Source organism: Pyrgilauda ruficollis, unplaced genomic scaffold (genome assembly GCF_017590135.1).
Source record: "Pyrgilauda ruficollis isolate IOZ18807 unplaced genomic scaffold, ASM1759013v1 scaffold19, whole genome shotgun sequence".
Lineage (NCBI taxonomy): Eukaryota > Metazoa > Chordata > Aves > Passeriformes > Passeridae > Pyrgilauda > Pyrgilauda ruficollis.
In genome coordinates, this window is record NW_024518095.1 from 4592798 (window position 1) to 4614956 (window position 22159).

The 22159-nt window shown below is 40.8% G+C and overlaps 1 protein-coding gene across 5 annotated transcripts in view; it reads left to right on the forward strand.

Moving 5' to 3' along the window:
- The window catches only part of MSRB3 (methionine sulfoxide reductase B3), an 80851-nt gene extending 58899 nt beyond the window's left edge, over window positions 1-21952 (forward strand). For all 5 annotated transcript variants that reach the window (XM_041465576.1, XM_041465574.1, XM_041465575.1 and 2 more), the window contains 2 exons: window positions 14397-14494; window positions 19477-21952. In XM_041465576.1, coding sequence (XP_041321510.1) covers window positions 14397-14494; window positions 19477-19641 — 263 coding nt within the window. In that variant the 3' untranslated portion in view covers window positions 19642-21952. The remainder of the gene's footprint in view (window positions 1-14396; window positions 14495-19476) is intronic.
- The last annotated feature ends 207 nt before the right edge of the window (window positions 21953-22159 follow it).

Below are 22159 nucleotides of genomic sequence, written 5' to 3' on the forward strand. Positions count from 1 at the left end.
AAGCACCTGAACTGATGAACAGTGAGGAAGCAGCAGGACTAAGACAACTGAGGGCAGGGGAAAGAGAAGGGAAAGAAGCTGACAGATTGTTTCAGCCACCCTATAACACCTAAGTCTGCCCTGTAAAGCTTCTCGACTTTGGGTACAGAATATTTGAAGTTTAGAACCAAAGCCTCCCATGCTTCTCCATGGGACCTCCTGAGTAGCAGGTTACTGACTTCGTTGAGAGTGTCTTTGGTGAAAAACATCCCTATGAAAAAGTCTGCTGCCAGCAAGTAAGCACTTCATGTTCCTTTTGTTTAAAAATCAGCATTTTGAACTAGAAGATTTCCTACTGAGCCCTTGTCAAGATTTTGTATTTTGCCTTCTCTGGTGAGAGCGTTTGTAGAACTTTCCTTTAAGAAGGAACCACAAACTCATCTCTCAAACCTGAACAAAGTCTCTGTACAGCTCCTTCCAAGAGCAAATCAAGGCTACAGCTCCTTGACTTGTCATTTCCAAGCACACACTGCCTGAGAGGAAGCTCAAACACCCAGTTTGCTGCCTTTTTGACTGAAAAAGGAAAGAAAGAAAGAAGTAGTGTAAGAAAAATCTAATGAATAGAAGAAACAAAGTGGAAGGGCTGACAATGAGAAATGATACACATAGGGTATAAAAAGCATTAAATCAAATTGTCTACCTGCAGCCACTTTTTCAACTTAGGTATTTTTGCTTACTATCTTGGTGTGGATGATGTTTCTGCTGCCTAACTGCTGTTTTGTTAAGAATTCTTCCAGTCAAACTTGCCCTACATGTATCTCCTCTCTTGCTTCATAGCAGAGTTCTGGCAGAAGTTTTGGTAGTAGGGAACCAAATAAACAACTGTGTGTATGAGGTGTTAATCGACTTAACTTCAGTACGTTTAGAATACCTTGCAAACTCATTTGGCACCATTTATGCAAGGTTTCAGCAGTTTACTTTTGGAGTAAATATTAAAGTGAAATGAGCTACAGCGCTCAGGTTTTGAATGTAGAGCATTATTTTACACCTCGTTAGGTCTATTTTTCCTACTAATACAGCCGTGGCAATTGGACAAGCGAAAGACTGATGGGATGAACAAAGGCAGTGTTCCTTTCCGAAGTGCCAAATTCATCCTGTAAATGTGACATTAAGAAAAAAAAAAAAAAAGACCCCAAACCACATGGCAGAAGTCAGGCCTGAAAAACCAAGAAAACCTGCACTACAGCAGTTGGCACAACCTCCTGCATGTCTTTACCTGATGTTTTCAGACACTAGAAGGATCATTTTTCCATGTGCAGCTAATTTGCTGTTTTCCTTAGAAGGTTTTCTCAAGGAAATACACAAAATAGTGTAAAGGTGGTTGGATGCTTTTCTGCTTTTGAAAATTTGAAAGGTTGGAAATAACTTGATCTTTATACTTAGCAAGGCCTTTATTAGGCTCTCTTAAGTAACAACTCTTACACTTGTTTCAGGATCTGCTGGTCCTGGCAAAAGCTTTTGCTGCAACAGTTATGGTGGGGGAACTGTCCCGAGCACGTCTGAGGTGCCCTGTCAGAATAAATTGTGCAGGGGCAGGACCTTTTTCTTCCTCACAGCTTCACACAGGCTGCTGTGTCCAGAAGATTTAAGAGTGCTTTTTTAGAAGTATCACATAGTGAATAGTTTGAGTGGTATCTCCCATCACTACCTCCATCGTGTCTCTGGCATCAGCGAAGTGTGAGTAAACCAGCACAAGAAACAAGTCATAGTATGTGAACTGTTCCACACAAAAACATGCACAGCTTTCACAGATGCATCAATACTGTTGTAGATTTAGTGATACTCTAGTTTGAAGTAATAATGACAATATTATGGCTTTTGAATGCCCCTTGGGTTTTTCTCCTGTAGAATAAGATTTGCAGTGCTACCACCCCTTCATACCCTGTTTTCTTTGCCTGCAAGACTAAGATGTAGCTGCTGATACAGGATTCTAAAAGGCTTGGGGGTAACGGAATGAATTAAACATTCCTCTTCCAGCTGCTCCTGTTCACAACACTTTTGACAGTTAAAATACATCACACATTCTCTTGTCTGTTTAATATAAACAATTAGTATTTTAAGTGGAGTCCAGAATCAACCCCAAATAGGAGGATCCAGACAGGCAGTTCAGAGAGAAAACTAAGAAGTGTTCTAAATTTATATAAAAGCAGTTTGCAATCAGTTCAGCCTATGCCTAACAAATTGTCTACTGCAGCACATCAGACTGTGGAAGCTGAGAGACCAGTGGCTTTTGAAGAAGAAGATTTCATTTTTCATCTCAAAATTATTTCAGCACAACTTCTTATCTGCAGTTTTTAGTATGAAATATAAAATGAAAGGGGAAAATCAAAATTAAAATATAGTACTTTTTCATATAATGAACTCTTTGTATAATGAAACATTTTAGTCAACACAAGAGCCATTTTGGAGGAAAGCTTGTTTACAGAGAATTTTCCTTTTTGTCTCTTTTGGAAGAGAAGAGGTTTGAAATCACAGAGTTCATTAAATAAAGCAAAAAAATCCAGCTTCTCTGTATGTTTACTTCCTTGAAGCTGAGGCAAACCTGAGATAACAAAAGGGCTTGAATGCAAGCTCAACTTTAGTATACAAGCAACATGATGAGAACAGTGTCAATCTTTGTAATATAGGAATTCTAACGGGATCTTTGCAAAGCACAATTTGCTAAAATTTATTGCATTTCCTAAATGAGAGAATTTTTAATGAAAATGTTACAAAGTGAAAAAGCTCCTCACTCCTGATAAAAGGCATTTGGGATGCAATTCTATTCAATTGTAAACCCCTTCTTTTTTGAGTCTAGACAATGTATAGCTCCATAGCTATACACTGGGGGAGGTGACATTCTGTATAATACCACTACACACAGATGGTCTTAAAATTCCATTTACCTAAAGTTTAGACCTTTGTAGTCATGAGGATCTCTCTGGAAACCTCTCTGTCAACTTTTCTATGTCAAAATCTAAGTATGCACCTCAATATGAACCTGGACCAGATGTAGCTATCATTTTGGAATGATCCCTCTAGTTACTAGCATAGGTAAAATATCTGATAGGAAGCATTTAACTTCACTTCTGTTTGCCAAGGAAAAAGCTAAATGCTCAGTTATGAACTTTACATCAATGATTTTCCCTTCATTCCTTTGCAATGGTCAGTGGCCAATTGCACTTGGCCCTGAAGGGTTTACAATAGTGCAAATAATGAATCACAAATAAACAACTTACCACCTTTTCAAAAGGAAGCCAGGTAATTAATTTCTTTTAAATTGATACTTCCTCTAAAATAGGAAAGTCCCCTCAGCTTCTGCAGCCATCAACTCAGTTTGCACCTTAAAAAAAATAGAAGCAGGGCACCGGGAGTAAAAATGAAAACAGCTTCAGGTTATTCAATTTCCTGTTTGTTTAAATTTGTCCTTCCTGACATGCAGATTCACCACACTCCTTTCCTGGTGACTATTTCATTAGATTAGTTTAGTTGGGTATTCAGAGGAATTTTTATCTTCTGACTCATAAAAATCTTGAATTGCCCCAAGAATTTCCTGTGTCTGACTGGAATTTTATGTCCTTGTAGTTTTAGCTGGACTCCTTGAAGAAGTTGCTGTCTAAATAGCTCTGCTTTTGAGGTCTTCAAACTGCAGAACAGGAGCCAGCTCCGAGCTCGGTTCCTGCTTTTCAGGAAAACTGATCCGTGCCAGCACTTCACCTCTTAAAACTGTAGTCAGAAATTTTCTTAGTAGTTTTAAACTCTTACTTTCCTGACAGTATTTCCCCTTGCTGCCCATGCCCTTCCCAGGTGTCCACTTCAGAATATTTGTCCAATTCCAAAAATGCACCCCGGTGGCTCCAAGTGCAGCCTGCATGCTGTCCCATCGGGTTTGCATCACTCTCTTGCTATAAAGCAGAGAAGCAGAGGTTACGGCTATATCGGGCCATTTAGCAGTTGATGAGAAATGCCTTTGTATATTCCTTCCCTGTCTTTTATTTTTTTTTTTTTTTAGTCCTTTCTGAGGAGGGTGAGAGCTAGGTTAGGCTGGAGCCCTGGTGTGTGCTTCTTTTGAAGGGTTCAGCGGACTGAAGGTGATGCTTTTTGACAAATGAGCTCCAGAAATGTACCGAGTGATTGCAGTGCCACCTCGGCTGCCCGCGCAGGGCCTTCGCGTGCCGTGGCCGCCCTCTCGGCGCGGAACGCCGGCCCCTCCGCGCCCGGGGTCAGCGGGGCTCGGCCCTACCTAAGAACGGCTCTGCCGAGGAGCGAGCACACGGCGGAATGGCAGCCTGCCTGTCTTCCAAAGTCTGAGAGGGAAAGTGGAAAGAAACCTGGTCACCCCTGGCGGTGTCGGTGTCCTGTCTCCTCTCCTGGGTCACGGTGACTGTCTGCACAGGAACAGCCCTGGAACGCGGCTGTATGATCACCGACCCGTGTCTGTCCGTCTGTCTGTCTAGCCGCGAGGCTGCTTTCCCTCGAGGACATTCGCTTGTGGGATCGGCAGGTGGAGACACGAACAAGGCCATGCGCTGTGCCGAGCCTCCCGGGCCCCCCGTGCCTGGAGGCGACAGCCGCCGCTGAGGAGCGGCCGGCCGGGCCGGGCCTGCCCTGCGGCCGGAGCCTGTGCCCCGCCGTGCCTGTCCCAGCCCCGGTGCCCTGCCGGCGGCAGCGGGAAGGGCAGCGGGCACGGGCACCGCCGGGGAGGGGTACAGGGCCTGGGCGATGGCCCGAGCGGAGCGGTGGCGTTGGGGCCAAGGCACCGCTGGGGCACCGGCACATCAGGATGGCCCAGAGGAGAAAGCCCGGAGAAACACAAGTACTAATCAGCCTTAGAGAAAAGAGTTTGCCAAGAGCATCCATAGCTGATGTTGTGGATGGCAAGCTACTACAGTTAGCCTGACGTTGTGGGAAGCACCATATAACGAGGCAAATCCGCATGAGTTCAGAGTTTTCTTTGAGTTACTTGAATGACTCAATGGGAGGAGCTATGCATGTCCACTCCTTAGTATCTTGCCTCTCCAATTTTCTTCTGTATAGAGGCTCATTTCCTTTTTCTGCTACTCTCTATATCTTTTATTTCTCTTGTTTATTGCAACAGGTTTACTTTCCAAGCAAATTACTTCTTTGTACATATTTCTTTATCTAGAGTATCGTAAAAGAAAACAAGACCCTGAAGTGAGTTGTATGTTTATAAACCAGTATTATTTGCCTGCGAAAACATGTAGTGAGTATAATTGACTTCTGCTGTGAACATTTGCACTGTGCCTAATTACAAATGTTCATAGCTTACCTTGGAAGTTGCTTTCACGTCTTGAACGCTTCATGTATGGTACTTATGTTTTGTTTGAATTATTTATTTGAGTACAAAATTTAATAGAATGCTAATGGAGAAGGAAAAGAAGACATAAAAGATGGAGTCATGAAAGGAATAGCACAGGCACAGAGGAGAATAAGAGACCTGTGGTGAGCTGACCTGTACAGCAGCCATATTCATGTTAATCCTTGCTCAGTCTTTGGGATATTTTGGAAGCAAGCTGGGCTTCCCCCAGCAAAGCATTAAAGGAGAGCAGCTCCTCATGTGATTGGTCTTAATTGCTTTGCTGTTTCTTTCCATGTTCTGTGTTACTGATGATGTTGTATGGCTGTGAAATGGTTTCCTTTTCAAACCTTGAAAGAAAAAGTAGTGTTTAGGAGAAAGGGCATGCTTTGCCCTAGAAACTGTAACAGAAAACAAAAGGTCAACATTACAATCAGAAATATTAACTTTTCCATTTCAATACTTGCCGGGTTTTTTTTCAAAGTACAAAGTTTTCTGCAGAAAACTTAAAAGGAGCATGTGTGAGTGTGTGTGCACATGTATATTGTTTTTGCCAGGGTTTTCTGTGAAGAAAGGTCTTTATTTTCTAGTACGCGTTATTGCCTACCTCTCTTTGTTTGCGTAAGAGGTTGTTAAAAAGATTGAAACCTCCCTCCAAACCAACAGCAATTTCAAACAATCTAACCCTGCAAATAATTATTTTTTCTTCTTCTTTTAGGATTTTATGTAGTGCCTGTGGCTTTTACATTCTCTTATGCATGCAGCATAGTGTTCAACTGTAAGTTGCAGAGACAAAGTCTAGGCAGAGGGTAATGTAAAGTTACCCTGAGGCCTAGGGTGGTAGAACTACCTCAGAAGTGTGCAGAAAACTGCAGTGAGTAGATCTTGCACTCCCCGTGAAAAGCACAGCTTCAAGGCTAGGTTCCTTGCAGGGCTTGATGAGCGTGTAGTTCATGGTGAAATGTTCCTGCAGTGTGATAAAAATCCTAGTCTAGAAATGTATCAATCTTAAGGACTAGCTTTGTGGATAAACTAATATTAGGCAAAGAGGAGGGTTTTGCCCTCCACCATGGCATGAGAAGGAGCCATGATCCGCCTTTCCATATTTTCCTCCTGCAGAGTCTTGTCCTGTGGCCAAATGGCCCTTAGAGACCTGGCGGTTTGGAGCTCTGTCTTCACTCTGCTTTCAATTCTCTATTCTGTCAACCTTTGGTATCAGACACTGCCATCAGCTAGCTGCCTCAGGTTTTTGCCCCAATCCTGACAAAAGCCTTCCTTCATGGCCAAGAAAATTATGTCTGGTTTTAGTTTGTGACCAAGTTCCCTCACATAGACATCTCCTTTAATAAAGTAACTGGAAGAAAGGGAGTCTTTGTTATTGTTGGTTTGGGTGGGGGGGTTGTTTGTTTTAATCAGTATAGTAACACTTTCCCTTGTTTCAAGAGAAAATTGTATTAATTTATAATGTTACAGTTGAGATGAGAACCTATTTGTCCAGCTGAAATGAGGAGAGTTCTTGTCTGCTGGAGTATTCAATACTGGAGGCACTAGTGAAGGAGGTTCATAGAAGGAATATAACTGCAAAAGGAAGACAGTACAGGCTTTGGTTTTTTTGGAATTAAAATTAATTCAGTAACCTCTGTGGTTTCAGTTTTAAGCGTGCAGCTGAGTTCTGGCTGTTCTTTACAAACTTTATTTCCCAGACATGCATAACAATACTAAAAGGAAAATATTTCAACAAACAATTTGTGGATGTTCATTACTTGAAAGACACCATGACAAATTTTTCAAATATGTATTTCATCTGTGACTGCTGTTCATTTCAGTGCCAGATGTTGATTATTACAAGGTTGCATTTGCTTGGTTTTTTTAACTTTCTCTGTGAACATACTGCATTAGAATTCCAATATTATCAAATCATTTCCATCTAAGGCCTGCCAGCTCTATTACTATCCCGATTTACTCATCTTAAATGAAATCTTTAGTAATTTTAGTGAGTTGCACAGATTACTCATTGATACACAAATTTCAAAGTATTTTGCAATATATATATTTGTTTTACCAATACTGCTTTTGGAGGGAAAACAAAAACAACTATTTGAAGTTGAATGCTTTGGACTGAGGTTATTAGGTCAACAGTAAATTTTAAAAACTATTTGAGAGATTTCTTGATGGCATTTTAAAATTATAGCTTAAGGTTACACTGCTTCACACAGTTCTGTTTGGCTCCTTTGATGCTGAAGATCTACAGCTGACTTATGTGTAAGATATATTTTTAAAAACATTAGCCATGATTTAAAGTAACAAGAGACACTATTCAGATGAGGGGAGAAACCCGTCCTTTGGGAGGAAGTGAGTTAGGTTCAGTAGTTTTGTTGAACCTGAACCAAGAAAGAAACCATTAGTAACTCAATCTTTGTAAGAAGACATGAGGAAGATCCTAGTTCCTGCCTACCTGGAGATTTTAGCAGTGGCTTGTACATTCAAGATGTTGAATATTACAGAGGAAGACTCTAAAAGAACCAGCTTGTATTAATCAGTATTTTAGACCACAGTGAAAGCACAAAGGAAGCAGCTAGGGCAAGAGCAGTATTGTGATAGAGTTATTAATTGCTAAAGAGAGTAGGCCCCATGCTTTTATTGCTCAAGAGACATCAGGGGCACTCTTGTTCTGAAAAATTCAGATGTCAAATGAAATTGTAGACGCTAAGTTTCAGATCTCCCTTAACAATCATTTTAAACAAATATAACCTCCTCCCACTAACAAGGAAATAAATCTGGATTGCATATGTTGTTTCATGGTAAGTTGTTTGGATGCTCGGAGTGCTGTAAAGGAAGAAAACAAATACCACCTTTATTCATGGCTTTCACTTTTTTTTATTTCCCAAGTGAGAAACATAAAGGAAAAAAACAGATGGCGATTGTCTCATAAAAGCTGCTATTAGAAGTTCGGTTGTTTTGAAAAATTCCCTTCCCACACTGTTCTGGCAGCACGGTATTTGCCTGCTGCAATAGCCCAACTTCGCTTTTAGAGACAGGTAGTATTAGAGAAAAGCTCTCTCTTTACTTTTTCTTCCAAAATTAAGTTTTATTTTGTCTTTGTGTTGTTCCCTTCAACCCCCGCCTAGCTACCACTGTGATGCTTTTTCAGTGTGGTCTGTTGAAAAGCAGTACTGTGTTGTCCTTCTTGTATCTGATGGTGCATCTGAAGGAATGGCCATTTTTTTCCCCATTAGAATACATATCTAGTGTAAACCTGTTTGCTGGTGAACAGGAATGTTTCAGTGCCTGATTCTGTTTCTCGCTACATTTGGATAAATTACATGAACCTCCACAAAAAGAAGTGTTACCTCACAGTAAAATAACTGTAAGTAAGAATATTCATTAATCATTCATCATCATGGAGATATTAAGAAAAATAACCCAGGATGTTCTGTGCTAGCCAAAAAAAAAAGCCCTATATCTGTGCAGGCATCCTACATAATAGCAACATGTCACTTTGTAGTTCTACATTAAACTTTTATGTGAGAAGTTACAGCTGTGGATGCCTATGTCTTTCAGATTCTGTTTCAATAAACCTTTGAGAAAGAAAAAAGTGAAAGCCCTTCAGCTTTACAGCAATTTCAAAGCAGAAGCTTTATTACCTTTTTTTTAATCCTAATACACTTTATGTTTTTACACAGACATGGTTTCTCAGTGAAGATAAATGATGCGACTCTACCTTAAAAAGCCTTTGGGTTTTCATTAATCCACATTAGGTTAAAAGGGAATCAGAATTCTAAAAATACAACACATCAGAGAAACAAGGTATTTTTCAGGTCAAGGTCCTCTTTTACATCTGGTGCCATTTGGTAATTCTAACATCTTCCATCTCCCCCTTACTTCTCCATCTGTAAATAACTCACTGAAGTAAATGCTTGGAATAATTACAGCAAAGAATGATAAAATGCAGGTTGGATTTAATCTCCTAGGGATCTAAAATGAAAAACAACTACGGTCATCACAGTTATTGAGAAACTGGAACTCTCCAGTCGGCAGGTGTATGAGATGGGAATTATGTCAGAGTATTACATGCTTTGGGATTTCAGTTGTGCTGTTCAAAAAAATGTCAAAAGGCGTACTAGTTAAGGATAGGGGGAAAAATAGCCTAGCAGGGCTGATTTTCAAAAGCAGCCTGCCATTTTGCTTCTGCAAATAATTATAGAGGCACAATTCTAACAGTTAGATGTCTAAGTGCTTGCATCCATCTACTAGGAAGTTGGAGATCTAACTACAATAAAATGTGTGTAAACTTCCAAAACTGGAAGGAGGTTTGAGACGCTTCTAAAATTGATCAGTCAGTCAGCAGTTGGACTACTTTCCAAAAGTTTATGAGAATAAAATGTCTTTCTTTTTTTTTTTTTGCATGAGGTCAGAATTGCCCCAAGAAAGAATCCTGGAGTAGCCCACAAGATAAAGAGTCTTTGGAGCTTCCTGGATTAATGTGCAAGAAACAATCGACTCCTGCTGGGGTGTCATATTTGTATCAGGAATGCAAAACAGGGGCTGGACTATGGGCACGCTGTTTGTGCTTGCTGCCTTCCTCTGGCATTATAGCTACTTTGGCATCTCAGTTTGACTGTTCAGTTTGGGGACTGGGACTGCTGTGTGCTTGCAGCTGTGTTGTACCCACCTGGTACCCACCTTGTGCCAGCTGCCTGTGTAGGTGCCTACCGTGAATAGATTATTAGAAATACAGACTCAATCAGGTACTTGAAATAGGAGGTCTGGAAGCGGGAAAGAAGATGGCCTCTTCTGAATGATTTTAAGCCCTCTGCCCAGCGCGGCAAAAGCAGCATCCAGCATTGGTTACCAGACTCAGTGTTTCTGTTCCTCCCTGTCCTGCCATGTTGCTGCCCAGGGCAGTACCAAGCAAGAAAGCATTCGTGACAAAGAGGCATAAGTCATTGTCTCCTCTTTTTCAGAGCAGGGAAAGCATTATAAAACACAAAAGACTCAGTTTTAGCGAGGGCAGGTAGAGTGAATTTTAGAAATGCTGCACAGCTTTTACAAAATATTTGGGAGCTGTCCTAGAAAGAGAAAGAATAGGACATGACTATGACTATGTCTATGTATGACTCCCAGCAGCATAAGATCCCCTCTGTTACTCATGCAGGATGGAGTGGAAAAGATCTCTCAGTAATATTCAGTTTACACATGCTTTTCACTTAAATACTTGACAGAAGAAAGTTTCATTGCTTTATTAAGTGTATTTTAGATCTAAGAAACTATAATTGCTGTGTATTTGAAAAACTACTCATCTCTTGTGGCTTGCTTATTAACTTACCAGAAACTGGCCCTTAGGACATAGTGGCCTGACTCCCATGCAAAGGGTTGTTGGAGTGAACACAAACATGACAGACTCCTATTTTAAATCCTGTTTCTATTGCCAGTGTGGTGCAAAGTGTCTGTGAATCTAAGAACGAACCCATTTAAAATGTCTATAGCACAATAAAAATTGCTGGTGATTACTGTGTCATACTGCCCCTCAAACTAAACTTTGCATGCAAGGATAAATGTATTGACAAATCTTAGTTGCTGCTCACACACAGAAAAGTGTGAATGTCATTTGAAGTTGTTCACTCGTCTGGTAAACTCCTCCCACCTTCATCCTCTCTCTTGCAATTACCCTTTGCCCCTTTCCAGAGGCTATTTCTTCCCAGCTGGTATGTTTAACCATCCTTCAAAAGGATGGCCCAGCTCCTGCTGCCCATCAGATGTGGGCTAGACTTGACAGAGGGCCATCACCAAAGGGGGACTGAGTCTTGGAACCAGGGTTTGCAAAGGATCTTCACCAGTGCTCAGCCTCTGCAGTGACAAGGGTTACTGTTTCTCTCAGCTTAGCAGAAGTGCAAGAGATCCAAAATTGTCATCTTCACCACTGTCCCTACAGGAGCATGCCCTTAACAAGTAGCCAGACAGCCTTCAAAGGTGAAGATTTAATGGACAGCTTAGAGCAACCTAAAATGTAAGGGTAGCCAATCATTTTGCAGCCTTACAGCAGGAAGGAGGCAGGAGGGCAGGAGTGGAGGGGCTACAGCTGGGAGACAGGTGAAGTGGCCTAAGACCTGCAAAGTGGAGGCCACTGCTGGGCCATTTACCTCTTATATAGACAGAAGTTTTAAGGCTGGCTTTCTACACCACTGGGAGGTGCCTGATATGCAGGCAAGCAGACTGCTGCTGCTACAGCTTGTTCCTGGCAGCTTTTGAAGTAGACAAAATGGTGCAAGAAGGCTTAGCAAACTATCAGATGGGTTTTCCACTCTACCTCAGGAGAGGATATGAGACTGCAAAAGGGGATTGATTTTCTGGTCAGCCTGGCTCATCAACTCAATGAGCAATTCACTCATCTTCCTCTCAAGGTCAACAGAATGACAGCGTGTGTCTCTGTGCCCTTCAGGACATTTTCTGTTCCAAGGATTGCTCAGTTTTCAGTTAACCCTCACAGAGTGGTTTGTCCTGGGAGTGCTGGTGCCTGGCCTGCCATGCAACTCGAGAAGAGATAGTTTAGCAGGGAGTTTAAAATACACACTGTGGAGATCTGTTTCCTAGTCCCTCTCTTGGGGACCATATGTGGCAGTGGTGGAGCCTTTGGAACATGTGTCATATGTAGCATGAACTGACAGTCTAATCTGAAGTCACTTCAGTTGGGTACAAAGACTACTTTAGGAGAAGCTTGCCTGTTTATATAGGTTTCAGATTACTTCATTTTTAGAAGTGTATGGAGTGCATCCAAAGCAAATAATTTTTCTCTGGTGAATGGGAGGACCAAAAGGAGAAGTCCAGAGAAAGAAGGATGTCTTAAAGTCAAAGCTGACATAAATATATCTCCTCCAAACTCTTCTCACAAGATAATTTTCTCAGCAAGACACAGATTGCTTCAATCTCTGTGTTTCAGTCTTTGAAGCTTCCCCCTCATTGCTATAATGAAGGAGGCATGGTTTTCTTTGAGAATTTCTGCAGCCCTGAATTTTGCCTTCTCTAAAGGCTTTCACATGATCAGATGGTTGTTCCAAAGAACTCTCTCTTTGAAACTCCTTTGCCATCACACAAGGGCAAACTGGTATGTCTGTTTGGCAAAATTATTAAATAAAAAACCAACCAAACAAAAAAGGCTTCATTAAAAATATTTTGACTAGCTCAATTTTCATTAGACAGAGGCCCAGCTAAGAAGATGACAAATGATATTGGAAAGGAGCCACCAATTAGGAAGCATCAACTTTCCTGTCAATAGGATAACCCCTTTTACAAAACTTGTCATATGTTTACTCCTTTTCTGTTTGTGATGGTGGTTGTTTGACAGCAACATTTTGCATGAGGGGAAGGATTTATAAATTGGTTTTTTGCAGTTAGCATTGCTGCATTGTTTTGATTCCTGTTTTTGCGGGGTATTTTCCCTGCTCAGGGTGCATGCTTCTCAGTCTACCTGCTGCCTGTAACTCTTCCATTTGTAATAATTGGAGAGAGGGCGATGACTCTTCTTGTTTCTGCAGGAAGTTCTGGGGTGGAAACAGTTGTGATGGTAGGAGGCACCTTGTGAGCATACAACTTACGCTTGCAATGCCTTCAGGTAGCTCAGAAATGCTACTATATGTGTGTTCCGAAAAGAAAGAGAAACACATCTCTGAGCATTTCTTTGTTTAAAAAAATATTCTTGTTATGCTTACATCCTAATAAATCTTCTACCATATTTAATAATCTAGGATACAACTGAAGACATATGGGTCTTTTTCCAGTTCACACATTTTCTCTACTCACATTTGGAAAAGTTGATAGTTTCCACTCTCTTTTTACTGTACAGAAAATTTTACTCACTTTTCTTATGGAAAGCCTTCGTTCATCTGCATGCAGTGATTCACAGCTACTGCTGTGTTTCTTAGTAGCTTATTGCAAGTCATTTTATGAAATCATCAGTAGCAAATGCTCAACAAATTTTAGGACAAGAAACTAGGAAATTCTTTATTCTTGGCCATATGGGTAATACAGGGAGAGAGCAAGAGGTGCCTGGGTGTGTTGTATTTGGCAAGAGACTAAATGAGAAGGACAGATAGCAGGTGAGATTTCAGGTGGGCACTGGTAGATGCTGACATGACCTTAAAGCCTGTCAGTTGCTGATGTGGGAGCCCTGCTTCAGGAAACGGAGCATTATGATGGCTTTTGAGGAGTAGCTGAGAAGTTACTATGTGATGGGTATCTTCTGGGTTACCACTGCCTTGTTGTTTACCTGTGTTGTGGAGAGGGGGAGACTTTGTGTGGAGTAGTTAAAGAGTGGAAGGTCATTATTTTGGTAAGTGGCCATTACTGGTAGGTCAGGTACACATATCATCATCTGGTGTCAGTGAATGCAGTTGTTTTATCCTGGATGCAGACCACATGCAGATCATCCACTAGTGTCTGACACAGGCATAGCTATGGTTCCATCTGTCCATGTCTGATCTGAAGCACTCATTACTGTTTTGACATGAGACACAATACTAATCATCTCACTACCTCTAATGTGTGATGGTTCAGTGTCTGAACACATCCTTTTCAGTTTGCTTTGGGGAAGGCAAAGGTTACGGCATGTTTTGGGGCTGTAAATGGCAATTTCCCAATTAATTTTTTTAAAGTATCTTTATATTGCAAAAGCAAAATCATTTCTGTTCCATAAAGCCTTGCTGTTTATAATCAGGGTGGAATTTGTGGGGTCTTTTTTAAACTTGTGGTTAAAGCTGAATTGGCTTATCTGGGACCTTTGTCCCCAAGCTAAACTGCTATCACTGCTTGTGGTGGAGTGCAGGAATCCCTGTGGAGGTTGGGCAGCTAGGGGCAACTTAGTCCTTTCCTGTAAACAACTGTACTTGGTGAGGGGAAGTTTTCCAAAGTACCTAAGTGATTTAGGATTAAAAAAATCTCCATTTCATTATTTCCATGCTCTGGAGTCAGATAAACATTTTTCAAAGTGTGATTCTCTCCTGCTTTTTGCAATGCTATTTGCCACAAAGACACCCTCTTTTTTACCTATCTTGTTCCTTTTTTCCAGGTTGGCCTTCCTTTTATGATGTGATCAGTCCTGATGCAATTGCTTTCAATGATGATTTCTCCTATGGGATGCATCGGATTGAGATATCCTGCAGTCAGGTTAGTTTATAGCACACACAGACTATTCCAATGGCAAAGGCTGCAAAAACCATTACAGTGTGCTGTACTTTCCTTGAGATTTGCAAACCTTTCAGTTCTATTAGATAGTAATAATTGTGAGAGGGCACAAGGGGTTGTAGGCATAAAAGCTGGGTGGAACGAGCTGAAGACACAAAGGGATTGTTGGAATGCACGTTGTTGTCTCATGTGAGATTTAACAGAGCAGATGTAAATGGTTGGACTCGGTGCTGAGTGTACAAAAATAGTCTTCCTGAAGAGGGTCCCTTCAAAGGAGCTCCTGAGCCTGAGCCTGTCCTGACTCCACATGTGAGCAGCTGAGAGAAGTCGAAAGCAGTGGAGCGACTGTCTGTGTGCTGATTCCATCACTCTACATTACTGTGCATCCATGCTAACTTGTTCCCAACACTCATTCCCAGCACAGTCCTAATGGCTGCCTCAAATAATCCCATCTGCCCTAATAATGAAGTCAGTAGTCATTCAAAACATGCCCAAATTTTCCGTTAATCTGTCTTGTTCTACTTTCTCTCATCCTTTGTGCTGCCCTCCTTTCTGTGAAGGGAATGGCATAATCATTACCTAGCAAAGGGAGAAGCTGCTGCATTGGTGTTCAGCAGCTGTAGCCAGCAGCTTGCAGTCCTCTAGCTCCACATTCTCAAACTCCTCCTGAGAGAAGCAGCAGCTTCAATCGGGCAGTGATAATTTGCTGTTCTTCCAGCATTGTTGGGGGGTAAGTGATTTTATTCCTGACAATATGCATCCTTACTAGTCAGTCAGACCTCATTATATAAGGCTCAGAGTGAGTGGAGAAACTTCTCTAGAGTATCCATTAATGTCAGTCTGCATAGAGCATTTGGCCCAATATGTTAATGACCAAATTAGTGTGTCGGCGGGTTTGTCATGTATACTATGAAATTCTGAAGTTTTTACATGGATGATAGGCTGTAGAAGATCCATTCAACACTTTGTGAGAATATCCACTTCCCTAAATTCACTAGCAAGGTAGCAATGAGACTGCAGATGGGGAAGCTCATGCTTCAGCAGTGGTTACTGGCATAATCAAAAATGCAGTCCAGTCTCTTCAGCTCTGCTTAGTAGGCCTGAACAGTGCTAAAATCTGCTTCTTGCCAACTTGTTGAGTCTGTATCTGCTGACACATTTCAGGAGATGGCCAGAGCTCCTGGAGAAGCCCAAGGAAGCCTGTGGTCAGCCAAGGAATCTGGGAATGTCATTTACCTGTTACCAAACAAAGTAGTGTTAAAAGACCTGAGACCAGCAATATTAGCAGCAGTCACATGCAGACACCATAAAATCAAAGCAAAACTAAAATCTGAATTTGAAGAAAAAAATATGACCAAGGTCATATTTGCTGTATAATCCAATGGCAACTTCCTACCAGCTATTCCTGGGGTAATAACTCCACAGATGATAAGTCACACAGGAAAATAGCTTGAGAGGTGGTGAGCATCTTTGCAGCCAGTGCTCAGCACAGCTAATACTGCTCCATTCTGTATCTGCCCCTGGAGTGTGAATCACATATGCAGCTGCAAAAAAAAAAAAAAAAAAAAAAAAAAAAAAAAGAAAAAAAAAAACCAGTTTTACTGCAACCTGCAAAGCAGTGGGATTGATATGACAGACCTTGGTAGAACCAAAGGGAAATACCATCTCCCACACCCAAAGCCTTTTTAATCCTTTGCAGATGAAAAAGTAGTTGATTTTGCTTTGAAAGTCCTTCCCACCTGTCTGAGAGAGTAAAATAATTTTTTTTTCGTGTTCTTTATTATAGAAAGCAAACACAGGGGAAAAATCACTGTAATATTAATCAAATACATCCATGGGATTATCCTTGAAATAACTTTCACAGTTTTTGGAACACACCCTGGATGTATTTGAAAGGTCAGTGATTAGTGACAGGTAGAAGTTAATACAAATGCAGTTGAGGAATACTGTAAAACTGGTTGCATATCTTTTTTTTTCCTCTGTCCTGTTCAAGCATCCCTTTCCCTGTGGTCTCCCTACCTACTATTTTTCCTGTGCAGATCAATAAAATTCCATAGTCACAAGAGTAGTGTTTGCACACCAATAGCTTGGACTCTCAACTGCAGCAGCTGACTGCAAGCTGCTTTCCATGCCTCCCAGCAGTATATTAGAACCAGGAGTCTTGGGAGATCCAAGCATACTGACAGTTAGCAGTGACCCCCCCTTTCCTGCTCCCAAGCACATACTTGGAATGCTTTAACCATTTCACTGTCCCAGTTCATTCTGCCCAATATATTTATGTGCAAGGCTGCAACAGATAATTGTTTCTTTTTCAGAGGCTCTGCAGGCATGTATATATGTCCTAGAAAAATGGTCAGCACCTATTATGTGTGGGGAGGACAGTAAAGTCAATTCATCCTTTGTACCCTCAGCTGAGTGCCAGGTTTCTTATACTGTGATACAAAGGACTGAAATACATTTCTGTGTAGAGCAGATGAGTTATAGACTCCCCTATACAGAGAATTGCCACATAAAGTTTTGGTGAGAGGTAATCTCAAAAGGTAACAAATTTTACAGTAATTCAGTCCTGGAGTGATTCTGCCATCACAAAAAGGTGCAATGAGACTACCTTGGACTCTCATACAGTTTCTCAGGTTTTGTGAGGAAAACTTTTTTGATAGATTGTCTTTGTAGTCTGTGTGTGAATATATTACTTCTATAGAGCATTTCTCTCTGCAGTTTCTCTTGTTCTGTTTCTGTCCAGTAGAGAGGGAATGATTTATCTTTTGTTAAATGTTAGTCTGGAAAAGATCTGTTTAACACTTCCAGCCAGGAGGTTTTAAAGCATTCTTAGTTGAGATGAGATGATTTAATTAGGATGCTGAGCATTTAGAAAAATACTCTTTCTGGGACACTTACTTTTTTTTTTTCCCCCAGAGGTATGCTTACAGTCAGGTGAAATGCTTCACTGTTAGATACCCCACTTTCAGAAACAGCTTAGGTTTTTTGCATGCGCTAACATAAAAAAGGCCTTCAATATAAAGGAAAATGATAAAAAGGATAAGCAGTGGATAATGGAGGAAAGGATGGCAAGACAGCAGTCTTTCAGGAAGAAGACTTGAAGCTTGATTTTCTCTAGGTCCCATTCAACTTCCTTTTACTTACTTCCCTTGTTTTATCTTCCTTCCTTACAAAGCTGAGCTGCTTAACCCAGGCATGCATGCTATTTTCCATTGCCTGTGGGAATTCTGCTGAGACCATGGGCTGGAAGTCCTTGGTTGTTATTGGGATCCTTGCTGGACTGCCATGGCTGTCTCAGTGACACTTCTTCAGGAGCAGGGAGCCTGCTGTGGGATGTGGGATCTGTCTGCATGAGTGCAATCAACAGGTGGAAGCACTGAAGCTTCGAAGGTCTACCTGCCCTGCTCCTGAAGGCGGGTGAAGATTATTGTTTCAGCTGTCATTAAATGAGCAGAGTTTCTGTCCCACCTGGCTGGTGTGAGAGCCTCCCCCAGCCTTTCAGTCTATTGAGAAAGTTTAACCTGGAGGCGAAACTTTACGTGCCTCTACAGACACCTTTCGTGCTGCTTTGGTGAATTAAAGGCCATAACAGCAGGAGAACATTAGCAACACATTAACTGCAGGGTAGAGATTTGCCATCACTAATCATTCAGAGATTGGAATAGTCACTATTGCCTCTACCTATTTGGAATACTATGAATTAATTAAATGTTAAGAATAATTTGCAGTCTTTAATTTTTGCTGTCTGACTGTGAGCACATGAGCGGGTCTGTGATCTCAATTACATCATTCCACCTCTCACTGAGATCTGCTATTGACTTGAAAGGCCAAGGCTCTTTGGTAAAGCAGCATGACTTTCCTGTTCAAGATAAATATTTCTCCAGTGCAAGGTTTTGTTTTTTTGTTTCTCATGGCAGGCTGTAAAAATGAACTTGTGGGATTCAAGTGACTAATTACAAGAAGTTCTTATCCAGATAAGTTGTCAGCCATAATGTGCAGTGATAGTAATCTTAATTTTTGAATAAGGATAAGCAGGGTTAGTTTCCTCAAAATATTCTATTTGTGAAGCAGTCCTTGTAAAGCAAAGGGCTGTTACCTTTCTTACAGACAAGACCAGTAGTGTTCACCCTGAATAGCACTGTAAGTATTTGGGTCTGATTCATACAGAGCAAAAGTGGCAGCAGACCATTTGTACTTTCATATTCCTTGCAAAAAGCAAAACTCAGCATCATTTATGATTACTCCCAGACAAAGATTATTAATTAAGAAGTATTTTGCATATCTACACTACAGGTATTTTTCTGTCCCTATCTTGTATGTACTATAGAAATTATTATGAGATGAGTAGGTTGAGCTCCATCCCCTCCAGGGGCAAGAAGTGCACCCAGAAGGACCTTGATGCTCAGAAGAGTGCCAGGTTATAGAAAGGGAAAAAGAAAAAAAGAAGTGTGAGAGCACACTCCAAAGAATATCTTTAGTGCTTTAGGTCCTTGTCAGGATCATGAAAGGGTTCAATTTTTTTTACCAAGGGGTGTAGCAGATGGTTGCAGGCTGAGGAGAGCCCAGAGCTGAGGCTGTCCCTTTCTTACACAGGCATCCTTACAGAGTAAGTGAAACATGGGCAGTGCTGTCCTCACCACCATGTTTTTAGCTGTGCTCCTGCCATGAAATCATTACAGAAACAGGCAGCTCCTCAGAGATGGTGGTCCAGCCAAGCATAGGCAGTGGTGTGACAGGAAACACCCCGGAAATTTCTCTTGGAGTCTTTGGCACCTGTGGTATCTCAGAAGATCATCTTCCTGGATCGCTCTTGCAATTAAATGTAGGGCGCTGCAGGCACCAGTGGAACAGTGCAGGCACAGTGCTTCCTTGGAAGCAGCTGCCAGTCATTGCTTAACACCGCAGCGATGCCACCGCGCGAGCAGCACGCACACACAGTGATACTCTATTGTGTTTTGTTGCAGTGTGGTGCTCACCTGGGGCACATTTTTGATGATGGACCTCGCCCAACTGGCAAAAGGTACTGCACAAACTCTGCTTCATTATCTTTCAAGCCAGCAGACAAGAACAACGCTGGAGAAGGCAGCGTTAATGCCAGTCCTGCCCAAACAGGCAAAGCTGAGCTGTAGGATGAAGCAAAGCCTGCAGAAAACTGCGTTGATCCCACACAGCTTACAAGGAATGTTTTCTAGTTTTCAAGTTGCCTGCTCTCTTATATCCTAAGAATGTTCAAATGTATGAAAGCATTTTGCACCATCCTTCTTCTCCCTCACCTTTCCAGAACTGAGGCCTTTCCTGCCAGTGCATTTACAGTATAATTGGGTTGAAAAATGTATTGACTGAGTCCACAGGTTTTCTTTTTTTTCTTTTCTTTGAGATTACTTTGGGGAATCTTTAAATTGAGAGGCTTTGACATCATTAGTTATTAGTTTCTTCTTAATACTCTGTTACTCTAGGTTTACACACTATTCCTTTTTTGTGTGGGAAATGGAACTTGTGTTTATCTCCAGTCTATAGGAAACTTCTGGGCATAGGAAAACCCTGAATTCCTACCACATCTCTGGTTTGTTCTGACTTGTGAGGCATGCAGCCTTTGGTCATATGTATCCAACCATCTCCTAGCATCAGCCACACCTTGCAAAAACTTGTAGTTATGGCTGTTCCTTCCCAACCAAAAGAGATGGATGAGATGTTAAAAGCATCCTTTGGCTAATTTGCTGCTAAAATTTCAAGGGTGTGGTTGAGAGGACGTAAACATTGTCTCAGCATCTGTGTTTCCCCTTTGTTTGGTATTTAAAACAAGGTTTTAACTAGTAAGGCTCACTTTTGCAGGCTACTAATGAGGCTTTTTCTGTTTGTGAGGCCTATTCAACAAGTGTAACGCAAATCTGAATTAAAGTTGAAATCTGCAGGGGGCAATTATATGGGCAAGGGCAGAGATAAACTTGCAGAGTGAAGTAGATGAAGGATGACACTAGGCTCTTTATCTTGTCGGTTGCTACAAGGATTCAGAAACATGACAGTTTCTGCTAGAGAGGAGTTTAGGAATGAATGCAGTAGAAAGAGGGAGACCCTCCTGACTATCCAATTTTAAAGATTAGCTGGTCTGGATGCATATTGCATACAAGATCCAGTCTTTAATTTGTGCAATGGCGATGTAGTGACATGAGTGACAGTGTTGGTGTAGGAAATTAATTCGAAAAAAGTCTGTCACAGTTCCAGAAATTTTCATGTAGCAAAATTCGCTGTCCCACGAGACGTTTTTCACAGCTGCTTTTTGATTTTTTTGAATAACACTTAAAATTGTGCATAGTACTGTTCTTTAAGCTATACTACGCAGTATTTGCTGCCACTTTGCCTTTAAACACTGAGAGACTTAATGAATACGGTATTTACTTCTACTAGCGAACTTTGTGACTAACATGTTTGGATCCAATTTTATTTTTAGTAGGAACAAAGCAACCACCGATTTTTATGGAAGCAGGATTGAGGTTTTTATGTCAGTGATAATAAACATATTATCTGGAGTTCAAACACCCTTCAGTTAAAATGCAGCTACTGTGAAAGCATATGGAATGGTCATAATTGCCTTTTTTTTTAGCAACATTAGAAAGACATGAAAAAACATTAAAAAGGCAGCATCTATAAAAATGTGGTACATAAATGTGGTTTAATTCCAGATTGCTGTTCGATTTAAGTATTATCAAATTTCAGTATACTCCTGCCTTATGTTAAAGAAATATATTACTTAAGCTTCAGAACACAGTAATGTATGCTGTCCTACAGGAGATTTATTTTTGCAGGATATGGAATGCAATGAAATGAATCAATATGGTGAGGTGTATGTGATCTCTGGGAGTTAGATCATTTAATATAGGAAATGCATTGTTCTTGTGCACAAGCTATACCACAGCGCAGTGCAAGGTAAGACAGATTTCCTTTTATTGCTCTTAGAAGATGCTAGTAAGGGCCAGAATTGAACCCTCCAAATCTGGTTCAGTCTGGTGATGATCGTGACAGAGGAAATGTGGCAGCTGAGCACAATGTATAGAATAATAGAATATTTCTGTATGTTTAAATTTTGCACTGTCTAGATGCTTATAAAAGCTGAATGCAACCTGTGTAGAAATAGCAAACTATATTTTCTTATATCTCTATTTTACTCAGATGTTTAAATAAGGTACCTTAAAAATCATGTAAGTCACACATTATTTATATATACTATATATATATAAAATTGCACATGTTTTTTATATATATATACGTACACACACATATATTATTTGAGTATAATTTTAGCCTTCTGTACCTTTATAATAACTAAAACCTTTCCATAAGAGGGTTCAATACTTTTAAGAAATCAAATATACATTTTTCAAATCAAATTTGTTTTCATATATTTGCTGTACACAAATATAAAATAAATTTCTTTATAAATAATTATGGTCTGCTTCCTTATTTGTCTGTTTTTATGTCACATTTCTGCATCCTTCACTGCAGGATGTCTTAGAGAACTGCTTTTACTTTGCTTTCCCCTAACTTACTGTGAGTATTATATATACAGTTGCCTTATCTCCAGCAGGTTTCTGGCAGGGACACAGCACTGCAGGGTACCAGGTATCTGTGCACCTATCAGCTTTCAGGAGC